The sequence below is a fragment of the Neofelis nebulosa genome, chromosome 15 (assembly GCF_028018385.1).
Source record: "Neofelis nebulosa isolate mNeoNeb1 chromosome 15, mNeoNeb1.pri, whole genome shotgun sequence".
In the NCBI taxonomy this organism is placed as follows: Eukaryota; Metazoa; Chordata; class Mammalia; order Carnivora; family Felidae; genus Neofelis; species Neofelis nebulosa.
The window spans coordinates 61749242-61766956 of NC_080796.1; the positions used below are offsets into that span (position 1 = coordinate 61749242).

The window sequence follows — 17715 nt, forward strand, 5'->3', positions numbered from 1 at the left end:
TGAATTAGCCTATCAGTTTCTTTAAGCATCAGGAGGTGAGAGGCAAGAGTCTAAGATGCAGGGCTCCCTCACAGGAAGACAGGCAAGCCTTCATGGGTACATCTGGATAGCTGCTGGGCACTGTGTTTGTCTTGTTGGGAAAAGAGCCATGAGGAAAGGAATAAGGGTGAGTACTTATATCATCTTTTAAGTATTTTTGCCTTTGAGGCATCAGCTGAAATTCTGAAACAATAGATGTCCTATTCAACACCACTACACATTGTCTTATGATCCTCTGATTTGAGATGAGGAGATATCTGTTAAGAATACAAATGGTTTTGACATCTCACTCTTTTTTTTTTTTTAATGTTTTTTATTTATTTTTGGGACAGAGAGAGACAGAGCATGAACGGGGGAGGGGCAGAGAGAGAGGGAGACACAGAATCGGAAACAGGCTCCAGGCTCCGAGCCATCAGCCCAGAGCCTGACGCGGGGCTCGAACTCACGGACCGCGAGATCGTGACCTGGCTGAAGTCGGACGCTTAACCGACTGCGCCACCCAGGCGCCCCTTGACATCTCACTCTTGATCTCAGTACTAGTGTGTAAAGGTGAAGGTCAGTGAAGTTGAAGGAGTCGAAGAACCATGAATCTATGCTGTTGGGATGGGTCCCCCACCTATGCATGACATACCTAAAATTATCCCCCATCACATAGTAGAAAGGAAGACTGAACTAAGTGCCAGTGGCTATCATGAATATGGGCAAATGATAACTGCAAGGAAGGACAAAAGATTGCATATGTATATTTCAAGAAGGTCAATGAGTACTGGTTTGAAAGTGACATTGTGAACTAAGAAAATGCAAATCTCTCCCTGGTCACTATGATACAGGGGAGTTCTAAAATGCTTTGTTCAGTGGGCCTGCAAAGGAAGTTCCAGTTGTAATAAAAAAGAAAAAAAAAAAAAAGAAGGTAGAGAATATATTTATTGAAAAAGTTTTGGGTGCAAAGAGAAGTTGTTTAGCATAGATGGGAGAGGGATTTCACAGGGCAAGGTTGAAAGGATTACAGTCAAGGGCTCAGAATTGTTGGGAAAAGAAATAACGGTAGTTGAAGATGAGTATAAAAGAGAACATAAAGGAGAGCTGGGATTAATTTGGCAGATAATTATTTGAGCATGAGCATTTTGACCAAAAACCAAATAGATAAATAGGTGTTTGATCCAATTATCTCTTATTGTAGAGAAATTCAAGTTGCTGCACCTGTTCTTTATTTTCATTAGCACAGTAATGATATAATAGACTGAAATGAAGTAATGGGTTAAAAAGTACAAGGGAGGTATTCTTCATATTTTTGAAGTGAGGAATGAAATGACAAAAAGCCCACATAACAACTTGTGAAACAACTCAGTAGTACACCCCAACGCCAGAGATTAGACTTTATTCATTTTACACGAGATCAGTTTTTTTGATCAAAATATTGTGTTGGCCAACTTCCTCTGATTAAATCACTTTCCCTTTAATTGTGTTTGTGGCCAAATTGTGTTACCGCGAGAGGGTCTTACAGTTTGAGTTGAGATAAAAGATAGCACAGTTGTGAAGCATTGTGTAATTTTCTGGGCTCCCTACCACCAAGGAGGTCAGAACAAAACAGGAAAGCAAAAGATAACCCAAAAAAGATAAAGTTTTTATTTAAGGGTAACACAGAAAAGTGAAAAACTCCTAATCACTCAGCTCAATTATCACAAAGTGGCAGGTATAATCTGTACCTAATAGGCACTAATTAATAATTTCCATACAGGAAGCCACAGGTCTACAGAAAAAGACTGTGTGAGAGCACAGTAGTCTGAAAATGAGGTGGTCTTTGAGATCTGGTCACAAGATTGTAGCCAACCAGATTAAGGCAACATAGCATTTCCCCATGAGGCAGTCAATCCTATACTTTTGATAAAACTTAAAATGGCTTCCTCCTGTTTGCTTAAGAAATCTTTCTTCAAAGACTCTTGGGAAATCAGTTTCTTACAGAGCCCCAGATAACACTGGGAATATAGTTTGACAAATGCTCCTTTCTATTAGTACATTTTCTTTAACAAAAGAAAGTTTTCAATCCTGTTGACGGTTTCTGTATTTTTCTTTTAGCAAATAATTGTCTTGAAAGTCATCTTTTAAACCCAAACTATGAAATCATTTTTATTTTTATTTATTTTTTTCAGTTTTTAATGTTTATTTTTGAGAGAGCCAGTGCATGAGTGGGGGAGGCAGAGAGAGAGAGAAACACAGAATCCAAAGCAGGCTCCAGGCTCTAAACTGTCAGCACAGAGCCCGGATGTGGGGCTCGAACCCACGAACCTTGAGATCATGACCTGAGCTGAAGTCGGACACTCAACTGACTGAGCCACTCAGACGCCCCTGCAATCATTTTTAAATTAAATCGTGTGTAGAACTGAGCAAAGGTGGGGGGGGGCACTTGGGTGGCTCAGTCCATTAAGCATCTGACTGCGGCTCAGGTCGTGATCTCAAGGTTCATGGGTTCAAGCCCCACATCGGACTCTGTGCTGACAGCTCAGAGCCTGGAGCCTACTTTGGATTCTGTGTCTCCCTCTCTCTCCCTTTCCCCTACTTGTATTCTGTCTCTCAAAAATAAATAAATAAGCATTAAAAAAAAAAAATGAAGAACTGGGCAAGAGAAAATAATAGGTTTCTGAGGGGGGTGGAAATGGTATACCATGGAAGGTTTGGGGTGGGTGGTGGAACATCCTTTACTATTTTTCTTAGGTCATTCATACTTTACTGGTATGTATAATAAGCCAGCGCAGAACATGTAGAAATTGGGTGTTTGAGACATTGCAATAGGAAATTTTCCAATCGTTGCGGAATTCGGTTTCCACTTGCACTGCACTATTCAGAATAATTTTTGGTGAGGTCACCCAGGAGTCTCCTAATTTTAAATCCACCAACCTTTGGGAGTTTTGCACCTGGCTCATCACACCTGAGATATTCAAAGTTGCGTTGGCCTTGATGACCTTACGATCAGCTTTTTCTTCTACTCTTTCATCATTTCTTCTCAGTCTTCTTCAGTAATTCTTGTGTATCTGTTTACTCTGACATTATATAGGGCTATTTATAGTTCTTTAATATCAAAGTCACTTAAAGTTCCTATTCCTTTGCAAATGTTTGTGTTCTAGGAATGCCTTCCTTTATCTTACACACCAGGCACATTCCTTGTCTTCCTTCACACGTCTTAAATACCAGCCATCCTAACCCCACAGAATAGTCTATTCTCAGTATGGTTATATATCCGTATCAATACTAATTCCAGTATTTTATAATTATTTATAAACTTTCAATGCTGTGACTCACATGGAAAAGCAGGAATCAAAGCCAAATCTGGAGAGAGTGCCAAGGTAGCAGATCAAGGAGGGGAGGAAGTAAATGAAGCTGGTTTTTTTTTGTTTGTTTGTTTGGTTTTTTTGGAGGTGGGGAAGGGAGTTTCTATGTGTTAGGAAAAGGAGCAGGCCTAGAAAATTTTCCTAAGCAAGAAAATAAGCAACTTTCATCCACTCCTTACAGGGATTAGTAGAATAGTGACCTGACATTTACAGAGAAAAAGACAAAAGGATTGTTTAGTGGGAAAGATTTCCCAGAAAGCCTTTTACGTGGAATCTTCTCTCAGAAATTCTTTCAAAATGCAATATAAAGGGAAATCCTGACTGGGGGAAAAATGTTCTTTTAGTCCCACAATTTTCTGAGTCATGATAATATTCCTATATTTAAAAGACTCAAATCAGTCTCTACTTCTTTTTCTTTCCTGACATTCAATGAATTACGATGTGATTGGTGCCACAAGAACAGTTTGCTTCTGTGGAGGTCACCTGTCACCTTCTAATTACCATGCCAGTGGTGCATTCTTTGTCCCCATGCTGTTCCACCTCTCCCGAGCCTCTGACACTGCTGACCTCCTTCACGGAACCGTCTTCTCCCTTGCGTCCTGCCTCTCCTCCCTCGCCGTTTGCTCTTTTGAGTGTCCTTCATGGGCTTCTCCTCGCCTACTCATCTCTTACATGTGCACACTCCTAAGACCGTCCCCCTGAATTCCCCACATGCTCTCCCTCAGTGACCCCATTCATTTTCATACATTCAGCTATTTCAATTCAGAAAACAACTCCATTTGCCGCCTATGACCTTTTTCCCGAGTTCCGGACCTACTCTTCCAGCTCTACACTGGACCTTTCAACCTGGATTTGGGGGAAGCTCAATTCGAATAACTCCAAAACAGGTAGTAATATCCCTGCCTGACTGTCCCCTCTTTCCACCTTCTCTGCCTGGGATCTAAGCCCAAGTTTTTCTGTAAGTCCACATTCTCTTACGTTCTTCTTAATAAACGTATTATCAATGTCCTCTGGTTCTGGTTCTGTAGAATGCTCCCTGTCCATGTCATTCTTATATTTCCACTGCTCTTTCTTCTTACCTTTCAATAAACGGTCTTCGCATTTTCCCAGACTGCTGGTCTATATTCCTTATTCAGATAAATATGGATTGATGGTCTGCTCTGAGCCAGATATTAAGATAGGCTATAAGTCAGGGTTCTCAATTCTGGCTGCACATCAGCTTTAAAACACAGAATTAAACTCAACTAATGCCCAGACTGCTTCAAAGATTCTGGTTGAGTTGGTCTAGGTTGGGCCTTGGACATAGTATTTATCAGGTTCCCCAAATAACTGTCCTATGTTGCCAGATTTGAGAACCACAAACTTAAGTACACAGAGGCCGATAAAATGGACATAGTTCTTGCCCCGATGGAGCTTAAATTCTAGATAATTGGGGAGATAAACATCAAAAAACAAAGTCATATATGTGTACAATTAGAAGTTGTAAGTTCCAGGAAGAAAATGAACAGAAGATTTTGAGAGGGAGAAAAAATATAACAGGACAAAGTATATGGGGGGGGGGGGGTGACAAGAGGTCTTTCCAAACAAGTGAGATTTAATATGAATTCTTAGGGATGAGTATACTTTGGCCAGGCAAATAAGCAGATAGGAAAAACATTTTGTGAATTTGAGTCATGGAGTAGCCTGGCATGTTGTGAGGAAATGAAAACCAATGTGGATGGGAGACAGTGAGGGATAGAAAGCGTGACTTAAAAGAGGTTGGAACAGAAAAAAGGGACTTTGTTCAGAATTTGTTAGAATTTTTAAGTGCATTAAAAATACACATAGTTTTTTAGGGGCTAAAATAATCGTTTTAATTATTGCTTTGGCTTCCCCTGAAGGTAAGTGGGGTTCAAAGCTGAACAGATGGAGAAGAGCTAAATTTCAGTTTGAAGCACTTTGGTAAATAAGGTTGCTTGAATAAAGGTGTTGGCTGTGGGCCTAAATAGATGCCTATGGATTCAAGATAGAATTTGGAGGTAGCATGAATAGAACTTGTTGCTGGGTTGGCTATAAGGGACAGGGGAAGACCATGCATCATCAAAGGTGATTCTCTGGTTTTTGGCTTAAGACACAGAGCTGATGGCACCATTTGCTTTTTTTGTAATAGATTGTTTTAGAGCAATTTTAGGTTCACAGCAGAATGGAGCAAATGGTACAGAGATTTCCTATATACCCTGTGTCTATACCCATGTCTTAATCTACATTTGCTTTTCTGGACCATTTTATACAAATGAAATTATATAATATGTGGTATTGTGTCTAACTCCTTTTATTTAGAATAATGTTCTTGAGATTCTTCCATGCTATAGCACACATCAGTATTTCCTTTCTCTTTATTGTTGATAGTGTTCTGTTCTCCAGAAAACTATATTCAGTTAATAATCTGTGGATGAACATTTGTATTGTTTCATTTCAATTTTGGCATCAATGAATAATCCTGCTGTAAACATTTGCATGCAGGTCTTTGTGTGGGCATATTTTTTTTCATCTGTCTTGTACAGATTCCCAAGGATGGAATTGTTGTGTTATAGGCTAAGCATAGGCTTAACTATTCTTAATAGGCTTTTTAAAATTTGAGCAGTTTGGGGTTCACAACACATTTGGTCAGGAAGTTGCCATATACTGTCTACACCCACACATCGTTATTACCCGAAGTCCATAGTTTACATTAGGGTTCAGTCTGGGTGGTGTATTCTATTCTACTCTACTCTCACTTGCAGGGTTTCTGAAGAGAAGTTGAATGTAATTCTTATATTTGTTCCTCTGAAGGTAAGGTGCTTATCACCTCTGCTTCTTATAAGATTTTAAGTATGATGGGCCCAGGTATATGTTTGTTTATGCGTTTGTTTGCCATTTATTTCACTTGGTGTTTTCTGAGCTTCTTGGATCTGTGATTGGATGTATGATATTAATTTGGGAAAAGCTTCAGTCACCATTACTTCACATATGTCTTCTGCTCCTTTCTCTCTTCCTTCTTCTGGATGTTCCCATGATGTGATGTTATACCTTTTGTTATCCTACATTTCTTGGATATTCTTGTTATATTTGTATCAGACATTTTTTTCTTTGCCTTTCCATTTTGGAAGTTTCTGTTGACATATCCTCAAGTTCAGAGATTCCTTCCTCAGCCATGTCCTGTCTACAACTAAATCCACCAAAAGCAGTCTTCATTTCTGTTACCATATTTTTGATCCCCGGCATTTCTTTTTTATTCTTTCTTAGAATTTCCATGTCTGTGTTTTCATTGCCTACCTGTTCGTGTCTGCTAACTACTTTATCCACTAGTTCCCTTAACATATTAATCATAGTTGTTTTAAATTTCTGTTCTGATAATTCCAATGTCCCTGCCATATCTGATGCTAGCTCTGTCTCTTTATAATATTGTGGTTTTCACCAGTGTTTCCATGAAGTGTGTTTCTGTAGACTTCATGTACTAGTAGGGCGTGCTTAAGACTTCCTCCCGAGTTTACCTTCTAAAGGAGAATGTGAAAATCAATAGAGTCCCATTTATGTAAAAAGTAAGTGTAACTTGCAGCCTTCTAGAGTTTGGCCCCGGTTTATCTTTACAACCTCATCTCTGACTATAGCTTCATGCTTAAACTGGCCAATATGATGTTCACTGAACAACCGCTCTGTGTTTTCCCACAAATACGTTTGTCTTTATTTTTACCCTTCGCTTAGCCTGGAATGCCTTACTTCCCTTCTTTTCATTACCAAAATTCTACCTATCTTTAGAACAAAGCCAGATACTTTTTACACAGAATTTTCTAAAAGATAAATACCTTTCCCATAATCTCTGGTGTGTACCTCTTCTACAACAGTCATTAGAGGATACTTACTATAGGCTGGGTATGTCATCGTCAGCCACAAAATCACTCTCCTAACCCTCCCTCCCCCACCAGTGAGAGTGGCTTGTTGGGAGTCATCTCTTTTTATTCATCTGTACCCACCTTAGATCCAGTAAAGTGTTTCTAAGTTAGTAGCTGCTAAATATTTATTGAATTGAATTAGTATATAGAGGACGGGATTTTATTTAAATTTCTTTGTCTTATTCAATATTTAATGAAAGCATTTTAATATATAATAATAACAATTACAGAATCCACATGATTTATAAATATCATTTGTTAAACTAATGAAGCCAGCTACATCTGGGGTCTCCATTTTACACGACCCCACTCTGTACTTTGACTCAAAACTTAAAAATTCTCCTTAACTGAAGTAACAGAAAGGGATATGTCGTTAGTCATTTTTTTTCATATTGCTTTATATAGACAAGTTTTCTACCAAGTCTAGTCTTTGCGAATACCAAATGTTTCCATGAAATTCTTATTCCTTCTGGGCTACCGTGTCTGACGGGTAACATGACTATTGTCTGAAATGCATGTGGAAGCATAACTGTAGTAGCTGAGAAATGACCATGTTTCCTTTTAGTTCTCAGCAAGAGTAATTGAATGTAGAATATCTTACTAAACATTGGACTGTGACAGTGTGTTAACACTCTGACTATCTCCTAACAGCAGGGCAATTATTTGCTGAGTGGGATTTTTATAAATCTCCTGGCACGAGTATGTCTCAATAATGATGATGAAGTGCACTGGTCAGTGTTGATTCAGCAGTCCTTAGCCTCGCAAATACTTCATTCACAGTTCTCAGGCCCACTTTTACTTTCCTACTTATTAGAGATCTTTACTACTCTTCTGGGCTGGCTTAGAGTCTAATTTGTAAAATCATTTTTATTAAATCTTAGAACCTGAACATATTTTAGTCAGCCCCCCTTTCTAGAACCGTGTATCTTCCGCAGCCCCCCCGCCCCGTACTCACAAATTCTGAATCCTTGTCCAAGAAAATACCTTTTAATTTTGTTCCTTTATGTGGCAATCCGCAATTCCCTTCACTGTGTAATAGTCACTCGCAGAAGTAAAACTTGAATCCTCCCACCTCTCCTGTGTACGTAGTAGCTGTTCATTCCTGAGTAAGCAGCTACTTGGAAATTATGAGAAATTATTATTTCTCAGATGGCAGAATCCAAAATTGAAACGCTGGTCATTCTGCTTTGGAAGCCGTAAGGGTACACAGTCATGTTTCAAATTCTTTGTATTTTACAGAAACGTGTTTTAAAAAAGTAAACCTCAATAACAGAGAGAAGAAGCAAAAATTAGAATAGAGCTTCCCCCAGGCAAAATGAAGGCCTGTGGATGAGTGGGATGACCGTGAAAACATTCTCCATGAAATAAAACAGTAGATGCTCCATATCTACCACCCATTTGTTTTTAAACCAACTGCATTTTTTAAAGTACTTTCCCACACAATACTTAATAAAGAATAAAAACCGGGAAGAAAAGAGAAACTGATAGGTTGTTAGAAATATGGAATGGTTCAAAATATTAATGTAATGCTAAGGGTGACTGGGTAACAAATGGTACATTTGCTCGTTGCTCAACCTGACATAATTAATATTCCAGGTCATGCTTAAGTTCCCATGATGGAGGGTCTGAAGGGGGGAATTCAAGAAAAATATATATCTATTATATAACTCATTGCCTTTTTTTTTTTTTCCTTTTGACGAGTCAGAATCATAGCCTTTAAAAAAAATCAGTGCTTTCACACCTCATTTGCCGTATTCACCACTGGGCCACCAGTCAGCAGCCCAGCCTGATGCAAGGAGGTCAGTAAGAAGCTATTAGCAGAGTCCTCTCCTGAGATTTCTTGGGTCTTATTGAGTTGAATGTTAGCATGACAGTGCTGCAAATAACTCAGTTGTAGGCTTTTTTTTTTTTAAACAGTTAGCACAGATTTCCCCATAGTGTTGGTCACTCTAGAAAATTATTGCTGAAAATGAAGTCCCAAAAGCTAGCTTGGCAGTAGCCCTTCTAAGTTGCGAAAAATGTGAAAACTGAAAAATATGTCACGGTCCCTTAGGATTAACCTTGTCTTTTGTGACTCATAGTAATATTTTTTTAAAAATCCACAACAAACCATTGTTCACAAGTGGCTTGCAAAATTATGGCGTGTCCAATTGAGACAATAGTAAGTTAGGGTTGTTTTATTTACTTAAAGAAGTAATAGTTAAATGAATACTGTATCAGTATAAATAAATAGAGTATTTGCTTGCTGTAGGGACCGAGGGAGGGCTGGACTGTTTTCATTGACGTAAGTTAGCAAATGTATTAAATTAATTTCTAAACTAACCGACACCTTGAAGATTTTCAATGATACATTTTAAATTCAATTAAAATATATTTTCTACCGATATTTGATTTAAATTGCAAAGAGAATACACATGAGGAGGTCTCCATATAGGTTGCAAAATATAATTTAGGAAAGTTATCATGTCTACTGATCTATTTGCATTTCCCATCTAGCCTATGTATACATGTGCATGCAAATGTGGAAGGAGACCAAAAAAGATTTCTAATGGGGTAAAGTTAATAGCAGTTATTCAAGTAGATAGATATTTTTAACTGATAAATGATAGCCTGGTTAAATTGTACCTATTTCACAATTTTAATCTGCAAGGTTGTGAAAATGATAAACTAACAGACTTAAATTAGCTAGATCATCACGAAATAGAGTGGCATTCTCCTTTCTCATAGGCTATAGAGATTTAGTTATATTTTATGTCAGAATATTCTTTTAATATAATATTGTGTTTTTTCTCATTATAGTTGGTACATTCTCATCATAGAAAATCACCCTGAAAATCATCTTAAAAATTATCACCCACTTAAAAATTACGCTAAAAACTATTTTAAGTATATGTGCACATATTGTCTTTAATTAACATCATTTAAACTGTCTATGAGTCTGCCTTATTTGATATTTAGTATTATAATGAGAGAATGTTAGTATGACATTAACTATGGTTTATACGATTACCCGTAATATTTTCGATACCTTTTTTTTGTATAAATTATATAGGGGAAAAATCCCAAAGAAGACCCAGTTCAAAAATATTTTTAAGATATTTAAATATATTTGCATTGGTTTCATGTTACCTAATAAAATTCAACTATAACAGGAAAAGTTGAGTTGGAGGTGACTCAATGGGTCTATGACAGTTTAGTTCTAGCTCACAGCGTGTTTCAAAGCACATGGAAACTGATATGTTAAGAAAGATAAGAAGAGTATAATCTGTATTTGTTTGTAAGAAGTTGATAAGATAAACATTTTGCTGAGATATTGATGTGGTTTTGGAAAACAAGCGTAAAAGAGAGGCTTCATGGGCCTTTCTGAATAGTGCATCATTGTTCTCGATAACCACATTTAGCATTCGTTTTTTTGAATGTCTACTATGTGCCAAGTACCCTACTAGGCCGTGGGGATACAAAAATACCTAACAGAGCTCTGTGCTCCAGCTGCTGGTTTGGGGAAGACCTATACAGACAAAGGTAATTATGAAACAATGTGGTAGGTGGGTAGGAACTGTGAGGGAATTGTCCCAGGTTATTAATGAGGCATTAGGGATAGGACACTGACTGTAGCCTCAACCGGTTTTGGACAAAGGTTAACACTGAACTGAAGTATTAGCCTGGAAATACAAAATTTGGGGGGGCGCCTGGGTGGCTCAGTCGGTTCAGCATCCGACTTCGGCTCAGGTCATGATCTTGAAGTTCACGAGCATCATGCTCCACATCTGGAGCCTGCTTCAGATTCTGTGTCCCCCTCTCTTTCTCTGCCCCTCCCCCTCTCATACTCTGTCTCTGTCTCTCTCTCTCTCTCAAAGATAAATAAAACATTAAAAATTTTATGGGGCGCCTGGGTGGCGCAGTCGGTTAAGCGTCCGACTTCAGCCAGGTCACGATCTCACGGTCCGTGAGTTCGAGCCCCGCGTCAGGCTCTGGGCTGATGGCTCGGAGCCTGGAGCCTATTTCCGATTCTGTGTCTCCCTCTCTCTCTGCCCCTCCCCCGTTCATGCTCTGTCTCTCTCTGTCCCAAAAATAAATTTAAAAAAAAATAAAAATAAAAAAAATAAAACATTAAAAATTTTAAAATATATATAAAATTTTCTTAAGATTTTTTTTTTTCAACGTTTTTTATTTATTTATTTTTGGGACAGAGAGAGACAGAGCATGAACGGGGGAGGGGCAGAGAGAGAGGGAGACACAGTATCGGAAACAGGCTCCAGGCTCCGAGCCGTCAGCCCAGAGCCTGACGCGGGGCTCGAACTCACGGACCGCGAGATCGTGACCTGGCTGAAGTCGGACGCTTAACCGACTGCGCCACCCAGGCGCCCCTTCTTAAGATGTTTTTTCAAAGACAGCAATCTAAGGTAATGATACTACTTTGGAGCTGCTGATCCCGTCAGGTAAATATAGTGACCAGAAAAGTGTATGCACATAATGGTGACATGAGAGAAAAGCACATTATAGCAAAAACTATATGGGTTTAGTGGATACATTCTTTACATTAGTCTAGAGTATCTACACAGAAACCAAACAAGTCATACTATCCTTTAAAATGTAACTTGTCCTTATGGTTATGCATTTGTATATATAGGAAACAAGTGTCAAACTGCTATGCAGTTTGTATACTCAAACGCCACTGAATTTTCAGAGAATGAACATCTGCTATACTTGAATTTAACATTTGTTGCACACACCTCCCTTGAACCTCTATTGCATAGCAGGCGCTGTGCTAATAAGTAAGTGGACTAGTTTGATACAGTGTGTGACCAAGTCAATGAAAGAACATTAAGGGTATATGACACTACGCAAGTACAACACCTAATAGAAAAACCAGTTTATTATTTTAAAGTGAAGAACTTAAAAGAGCTGCCATTAAATAGGTTGTATAATACATAATCATTAAAACATGTATTTATTGAGTGCATACTTTGTGCCTGAAACTGGTTCAACCATTGCATATTTGAGTTGTGTAAGTGAATGGTATGATTAAATCTATGTATACATAGTTAATACTCAGAAGACAGAAACAATGACTTAATGTCCTTCTCTTATGTTTTCTTAAATACTTTTGTATAAAATACGCCATATGTGCCAGATAGAAGCTATAGCTGAGTGTGGTGTCGTTGCTGTTTTTTGTTGTTTTAATGTTTATTCCTTTTTGAGAGAGAGAGAGAGAGAGAGAGAGAGAGCACGGGAGAGGGGCAGAGAAAAAGGGAGACAGAGGATCTGAAATTGGCTCTGAGCCGACAGCAGCAAGCCCGATGGGGGGGCTTGAACTCATGAACCATGAGATCATGATCTGAGCTAAAGTCAGTGCTCAACCGACTTTATAGCTCAGTGGTTTTTAACATGCGTAGTCTTTAACTATGAATGATTCTGAAATTGTTAGTCTGGAGTAGAGATAAAATGAGTACCTTGCAATCTCCTTGGGTGAATCTGAAGTCAGCCTCTAGTTAAGAACTAGAGTTCTACTGTAAAATAGCCCTTAAACATATGACAATTTTTATGATACAATTTTATCTTACTTTTACGTCATGTGAAAATTGAAGATAAACATCAACATTATGTTCTTTTTTTCAGATTCCAGGTATATACAATTCACCATTCAGAAAAGATCCCGATCCATGGGAATTGCGGTTACAGAAGGCAAAGCCCTTAATAAGCCAAAGGCCTAAAGTTAAGCAGAAGCGCGACATCAACATGAGCAACTGGCTGGCTTGTACGAGTGCCCGCTCCCTTCCTCAATCTGAAATTCTGCCACCCATTGATAGGAAGCAGTGTCAGGTACTTATCACTTCCGTCTAAGAATTCTGTCGATGATTGTATTCTTGCCGTTTTTTTAAGGGTTATTGTTGTGTTCTTTTGTCTTTGTGACAAGAAAGAAAAATGGTTTTTTTATGGGATTTAACTATAGCTAATAAATACAGAGTGTGTTTCAAATACATACCAAGGAAGGAATCAAATATTTCTATAGTACTGAATTTTATGGTTTCAGATACAGAGTTAGCACATAGGATTTTTGGCTAGGATCTACTCTTTTTCTGTAAGAATATTGTTGCAACAGTACTTGTTGTAACATGTTGCTAAAAAAATAAGATGTATTATCACCTTTAACTTCTCATGTGATGATTCGTATCTTTATATACAATGTTAAACGTAATTTAGGTTTGAGTAATTTAAAAAGTGCAAGCTGGAGAATTACAGAGGATCGAAAACAATGCAGGACTCAAGCAGAGACAGATCTTCCCTGTGGATGGGTATAGAGCTGGATTGGCAAATGACTTCCTAGGGGTGAAGGGTGGAGTAGGATGTGTTGGGTGATGATCGCCACCATCCCGAAAGGCCCAGAAAGCAACAATTCTATGATCCCCATCAATATTTAATCTGGAGTAGACGACCGCCACCAGGTAGCATCAACCTAGAATTGGGTTGATTTCGATTTGCACAGCCAGACTTGCGGGACTCGTACCTGGTAGTTCGAGTACATAGGCTTGCCTCTGCATATCTTTTGCTATATAATAAATGGGTTCAAAACCTGATGGCTTAAACCAACAAACATGTCTTCTCTCACAGTTTCTCTGAGAAACTGTGGTGTGTGGCAGGTACAGCTCAGGTGAGTACCTCTGACTCAAGATCTCTCGTAGTGGCAGTCAATGTGCCAGCCAAGGCTGTGATTTCATGTGAAAACTCAACTGTAGGGAAGAAGGGAAGGATGAGGACATCCTCTTCCAAGGTCACTCATATCGTTGGTCATGTTCATATCTCAGTCCCCTCTCACGTTGGCCTGTCTACACTACTGCCTCACTGGCAGCTGGCTTCCCTCAGGGGAATCTAAGAATCATTCAGAGAATGATTCAGGGAATGTAAGAGGTCATTCAGAGAATTCTCAAAATGGAAGCCTCAGCCTTTTTATGACCTCATGCCGCAAGTGACAGCCCATTACTTCTGCCATATTCTGTTTTTAGGAGTGAGTAAGTCTAGTCCACGCAAGGGCTTGAATCCCAAAGTGGGATCATTGGAGGACATCTTCGAGACTGCTTTTCACACCCACACCCATTTCCTCAGCTTGCAATAAGCCAACCTCATCCAAGCCTTATTTCTGATATCTTATGTATTCATTTTCTGAAACTGGTTTTTTTTTTATTCCCTTTATTTTTTGCTCTCTTGAAGCTACTAACTGATCATTAAAACTATCTAAGGAAATACTATTAACTGATGGTATACTATATTACAGAAAGAGCTGTAAAAAAATTTATCTAAGAGGGGCGCCTGGGTGGCGCAGTCGGTTAAGCGTCCGACTTCAGCCAGGTCACGATCTCGCGGTCCGTGAGTTCGAGCCCCGCGTCAGGCTCTGGGCTGATGGCTCAGGGCCTGGAGCCTGTTTCCGATTCTGTGTCTCCCTCTCTCTCTGCCCCTTCCCCGTTCATGCTCTGTCTCTCTCTGTCCCAAAAATAAATAAAAAACGTTGAAAAAAATTAAAAAAAAAAAAAATTTATCTAAGAAAACATAGAAGCTGAAAATTCTCCCTCTTTCTGAAATCGAGTGACACACAGAGTGGAATTGAACAAGAGGACAAAGGAGAGATAATTGCAAAAATTTCAGTTTATTTTGAACATACCTTCAGAGTATGGTTTCATGATTCTTTTCAAAATATAGGTTATACCAGTATTCTAATAAAGACATTTAAAATAGTTTTGAAAACAAATATAAATTGCATTTTATACGTAACTGAATTTTTACCATTTGAATTATGCCTATTACTATTTCAGTTGATACAAGTAACAATTTTGCATGATACCATCTGAACGAGCAATTCAGTGTATTAGTTATTCTATAAAGAAAATAGTTCTAGTATCATCATTGCTTGTGTATTAAGTGTTCAATGGTTGCTAAGGTGTCAGATATATAAAATATAATCTATATTTTATGCTATCTTCAATGAAATTGCTATTGGGAGTACACAGAATTCATAGGGTAATTCTGAATACAACTTCTTAGGAAATGTGAAAATTATATGGTATTAATAAGATATAGGTATATAAATGTTTCTGAGTTGGAAATACTCTAGAGGTTACCATACCAAACTGCCACGCTGTATAATATTTACAATGTTAACCATGCACATTTAATATCATTTTATATGAGTTTTATAATACTGGTATTTTATATTAACTTCACTACTTTGCTTTGCTTTTCTATGCTTCTTAATACGGCTTATTTTATACAAGTTTGTATTCACTCTGCATCTCTATTAATATGCTTTTCTCAATACAACCACTTATTACTTTACATAGCTTCCCCCATAGCGTTCTATTTATACATATATGTATTTAGTATTTATGGAATGCACATGGAAGATATATATACATATATATATATATATATATGATATATGTGAACCATTTTTACATGTATATTTTTATATAAATAAAATATACATTTTCTATATAAAAATATACATGTAAAAACTGTCATATATATTTGTATGGAAGATGTATGCATATATATTTATATAATAAATATGGAAATAAATATAATAAATGTGTAAATATATATGGGAAATATATATGTGTGTGATTGAGGTATTTTCCAACACCAACAACTAATTCTCTGGTTCTCTGAATACCATTTGGCATCCAATCCATTCAAGCCAGTTCTGACACTAATTACCAGGAGTTCATGCAAACTCCGCAGCTTACGGGCTTTTGACCCCACAAAAATGTTCTTCACTTCACATACCAGTTGCAATTTCTGGGTCTTCCGTACTTTTTACTGAACTGGCTATAATTGAGCAGTCCTCTGACCCCAACCTAAGGTTTGATAATTTGCTAGAATGGTTCAAGAACTCAGGAAGACCTTTTATTTACATTTACTTCTTTATTATAAAGGGTACAAGTAAGCAGCCAGATGAAGAGGAACATAGAGTGAGCTCTGAAAGCATCCAGAGCGCACAGGCTTCTGTTCCCACGGAGTTGGGTGCACCACTTTCCCAGCACGTAGATAGTGTGTGCAAGCTAAGAAGCTCATCAAATCTCCGTGTAAGAGTTTTTATAAAGCTCAATCTTGAACTCCATTAGATTTCACTGGAGATCCGAAATGGGGCTGGAAATTTCAACCTTCTTTCTGGTGACCAGTCTCATCTTGAGGCTGCTAGGGATCTAAATCATCTCAATAGCATAATCTCAGGTGTAATCTTGTTTTGAATAACAAAGGCACCCCATCACTCAGGAAATCCCAAGCATTTTAGGAAGTCTATGCCAGGAATCAGTGACAAGGACCATACAATATATATTTCTTTCTATATCACAATAGTATATATATATGAAGACACATAGAAAAATATATATACATTCATATAAAATATATATGTGTATATATACTTATGGAATATACATATATATGGAAGATTTTATATGTGTAAATATATGGATACATATGCAGATGTATATCATACACATGTGTATACTTATATACACATACTCAGAAATTACCTTTATCTAGCATACCACAAAATAATGATCATTGTTAATTTTCTTTTCTGCTCCCTTCTTTCTTCCTTTTTTTGCTTTTGCTCTCTACCCTTGTTCTTTTTCTCTTTCCTTCTTTTCCTATCTCCTTATTCCTATCCCTGGTCTTCTTTCCTCCCCTCCACACCATTATATCTCATCTTTCTTCCTTTCTTTCCTTCTTTTGTGTTTCCTTCCTTCCCATTCTTCCTCAACCCATCTTTTCATCCCACCTGCTTCTCTCTCAGCTTCCTTTGGCTTCTCCTTTCCTCAATTCCTTGTCTTCTTTTTTTCCTTCTTTCCATTCTTGTTTTCACAGAATGGGATGTTTACTGTTGTGGTTTTATTAGACTTAACCACATTTCCTTTATGTTATCTAATAATATAAAGCTACATACATCATGAGGGAAATTTAAGATTATCTATGCTCTACTCCAAATTATAATATTTGTACTCCGATGATCTGTCTGTACTTGTAAGCTAAATTTCTTAAACGTATGAGAAAATGTTAGGAGTTTGAAATATAACTTCATTATTATTTAAGCTTTGAGAATAGTTTAAAAATACAAGATGACTATAAAGTAACATGGGCTATTAAAAACACAGAAGAACATAAATATATTTGACCTTTATAATCAGGATTTGGTTGGAGGCATATAAAATCAAACTTTGGAAAACTATAGCTAAGAGCCAAAGGAGACTAACATTTCAGGTTGAGTCTAGGCATTATAGGGATTAATATTTGGAAAGGGGTACAATGAGCAGATCTGAAGTTTGAAGCTATGTCCAAAATCTGCGACCCCATGTCACTCCAGGTATGATCAATGTTAAGTAATCACTTGAGATCTAAAAGGCACAAATTGAAAGAGCATTGGCATAGGAGAAGCTTGACAG

General features: G+C 37.7%; 1 protein-coding gene across 6 annotated transcripts in view; it reads left to right on the plus strand.

Moving 5' to 3' along the window:
* SPATA17 (spermatogenesis associated 17) overlaps nt 1-17715 on the plus strand; it is a 223884-nt gene that overhangs the window by 87441 nt on the left and 118728 nt on the right. For all 6 annotated transcript variants that reach the window (XR_009254330.1, XM_058701374.1, XM_058701373.1 and 3 more), the window contains one exon: nt 12896-13099. Coding sequence is in view for 5 of the 6 variants with exons in the window: in XM_058701374.1 (XP_058557357.1) it covers nt 12896-13099 (204 nt within the window). In the remaining variant the exon portion in view is untranslated. The remainder of the gene's footprint in view (nt 1-12895; nt 13100-17715) is intronic.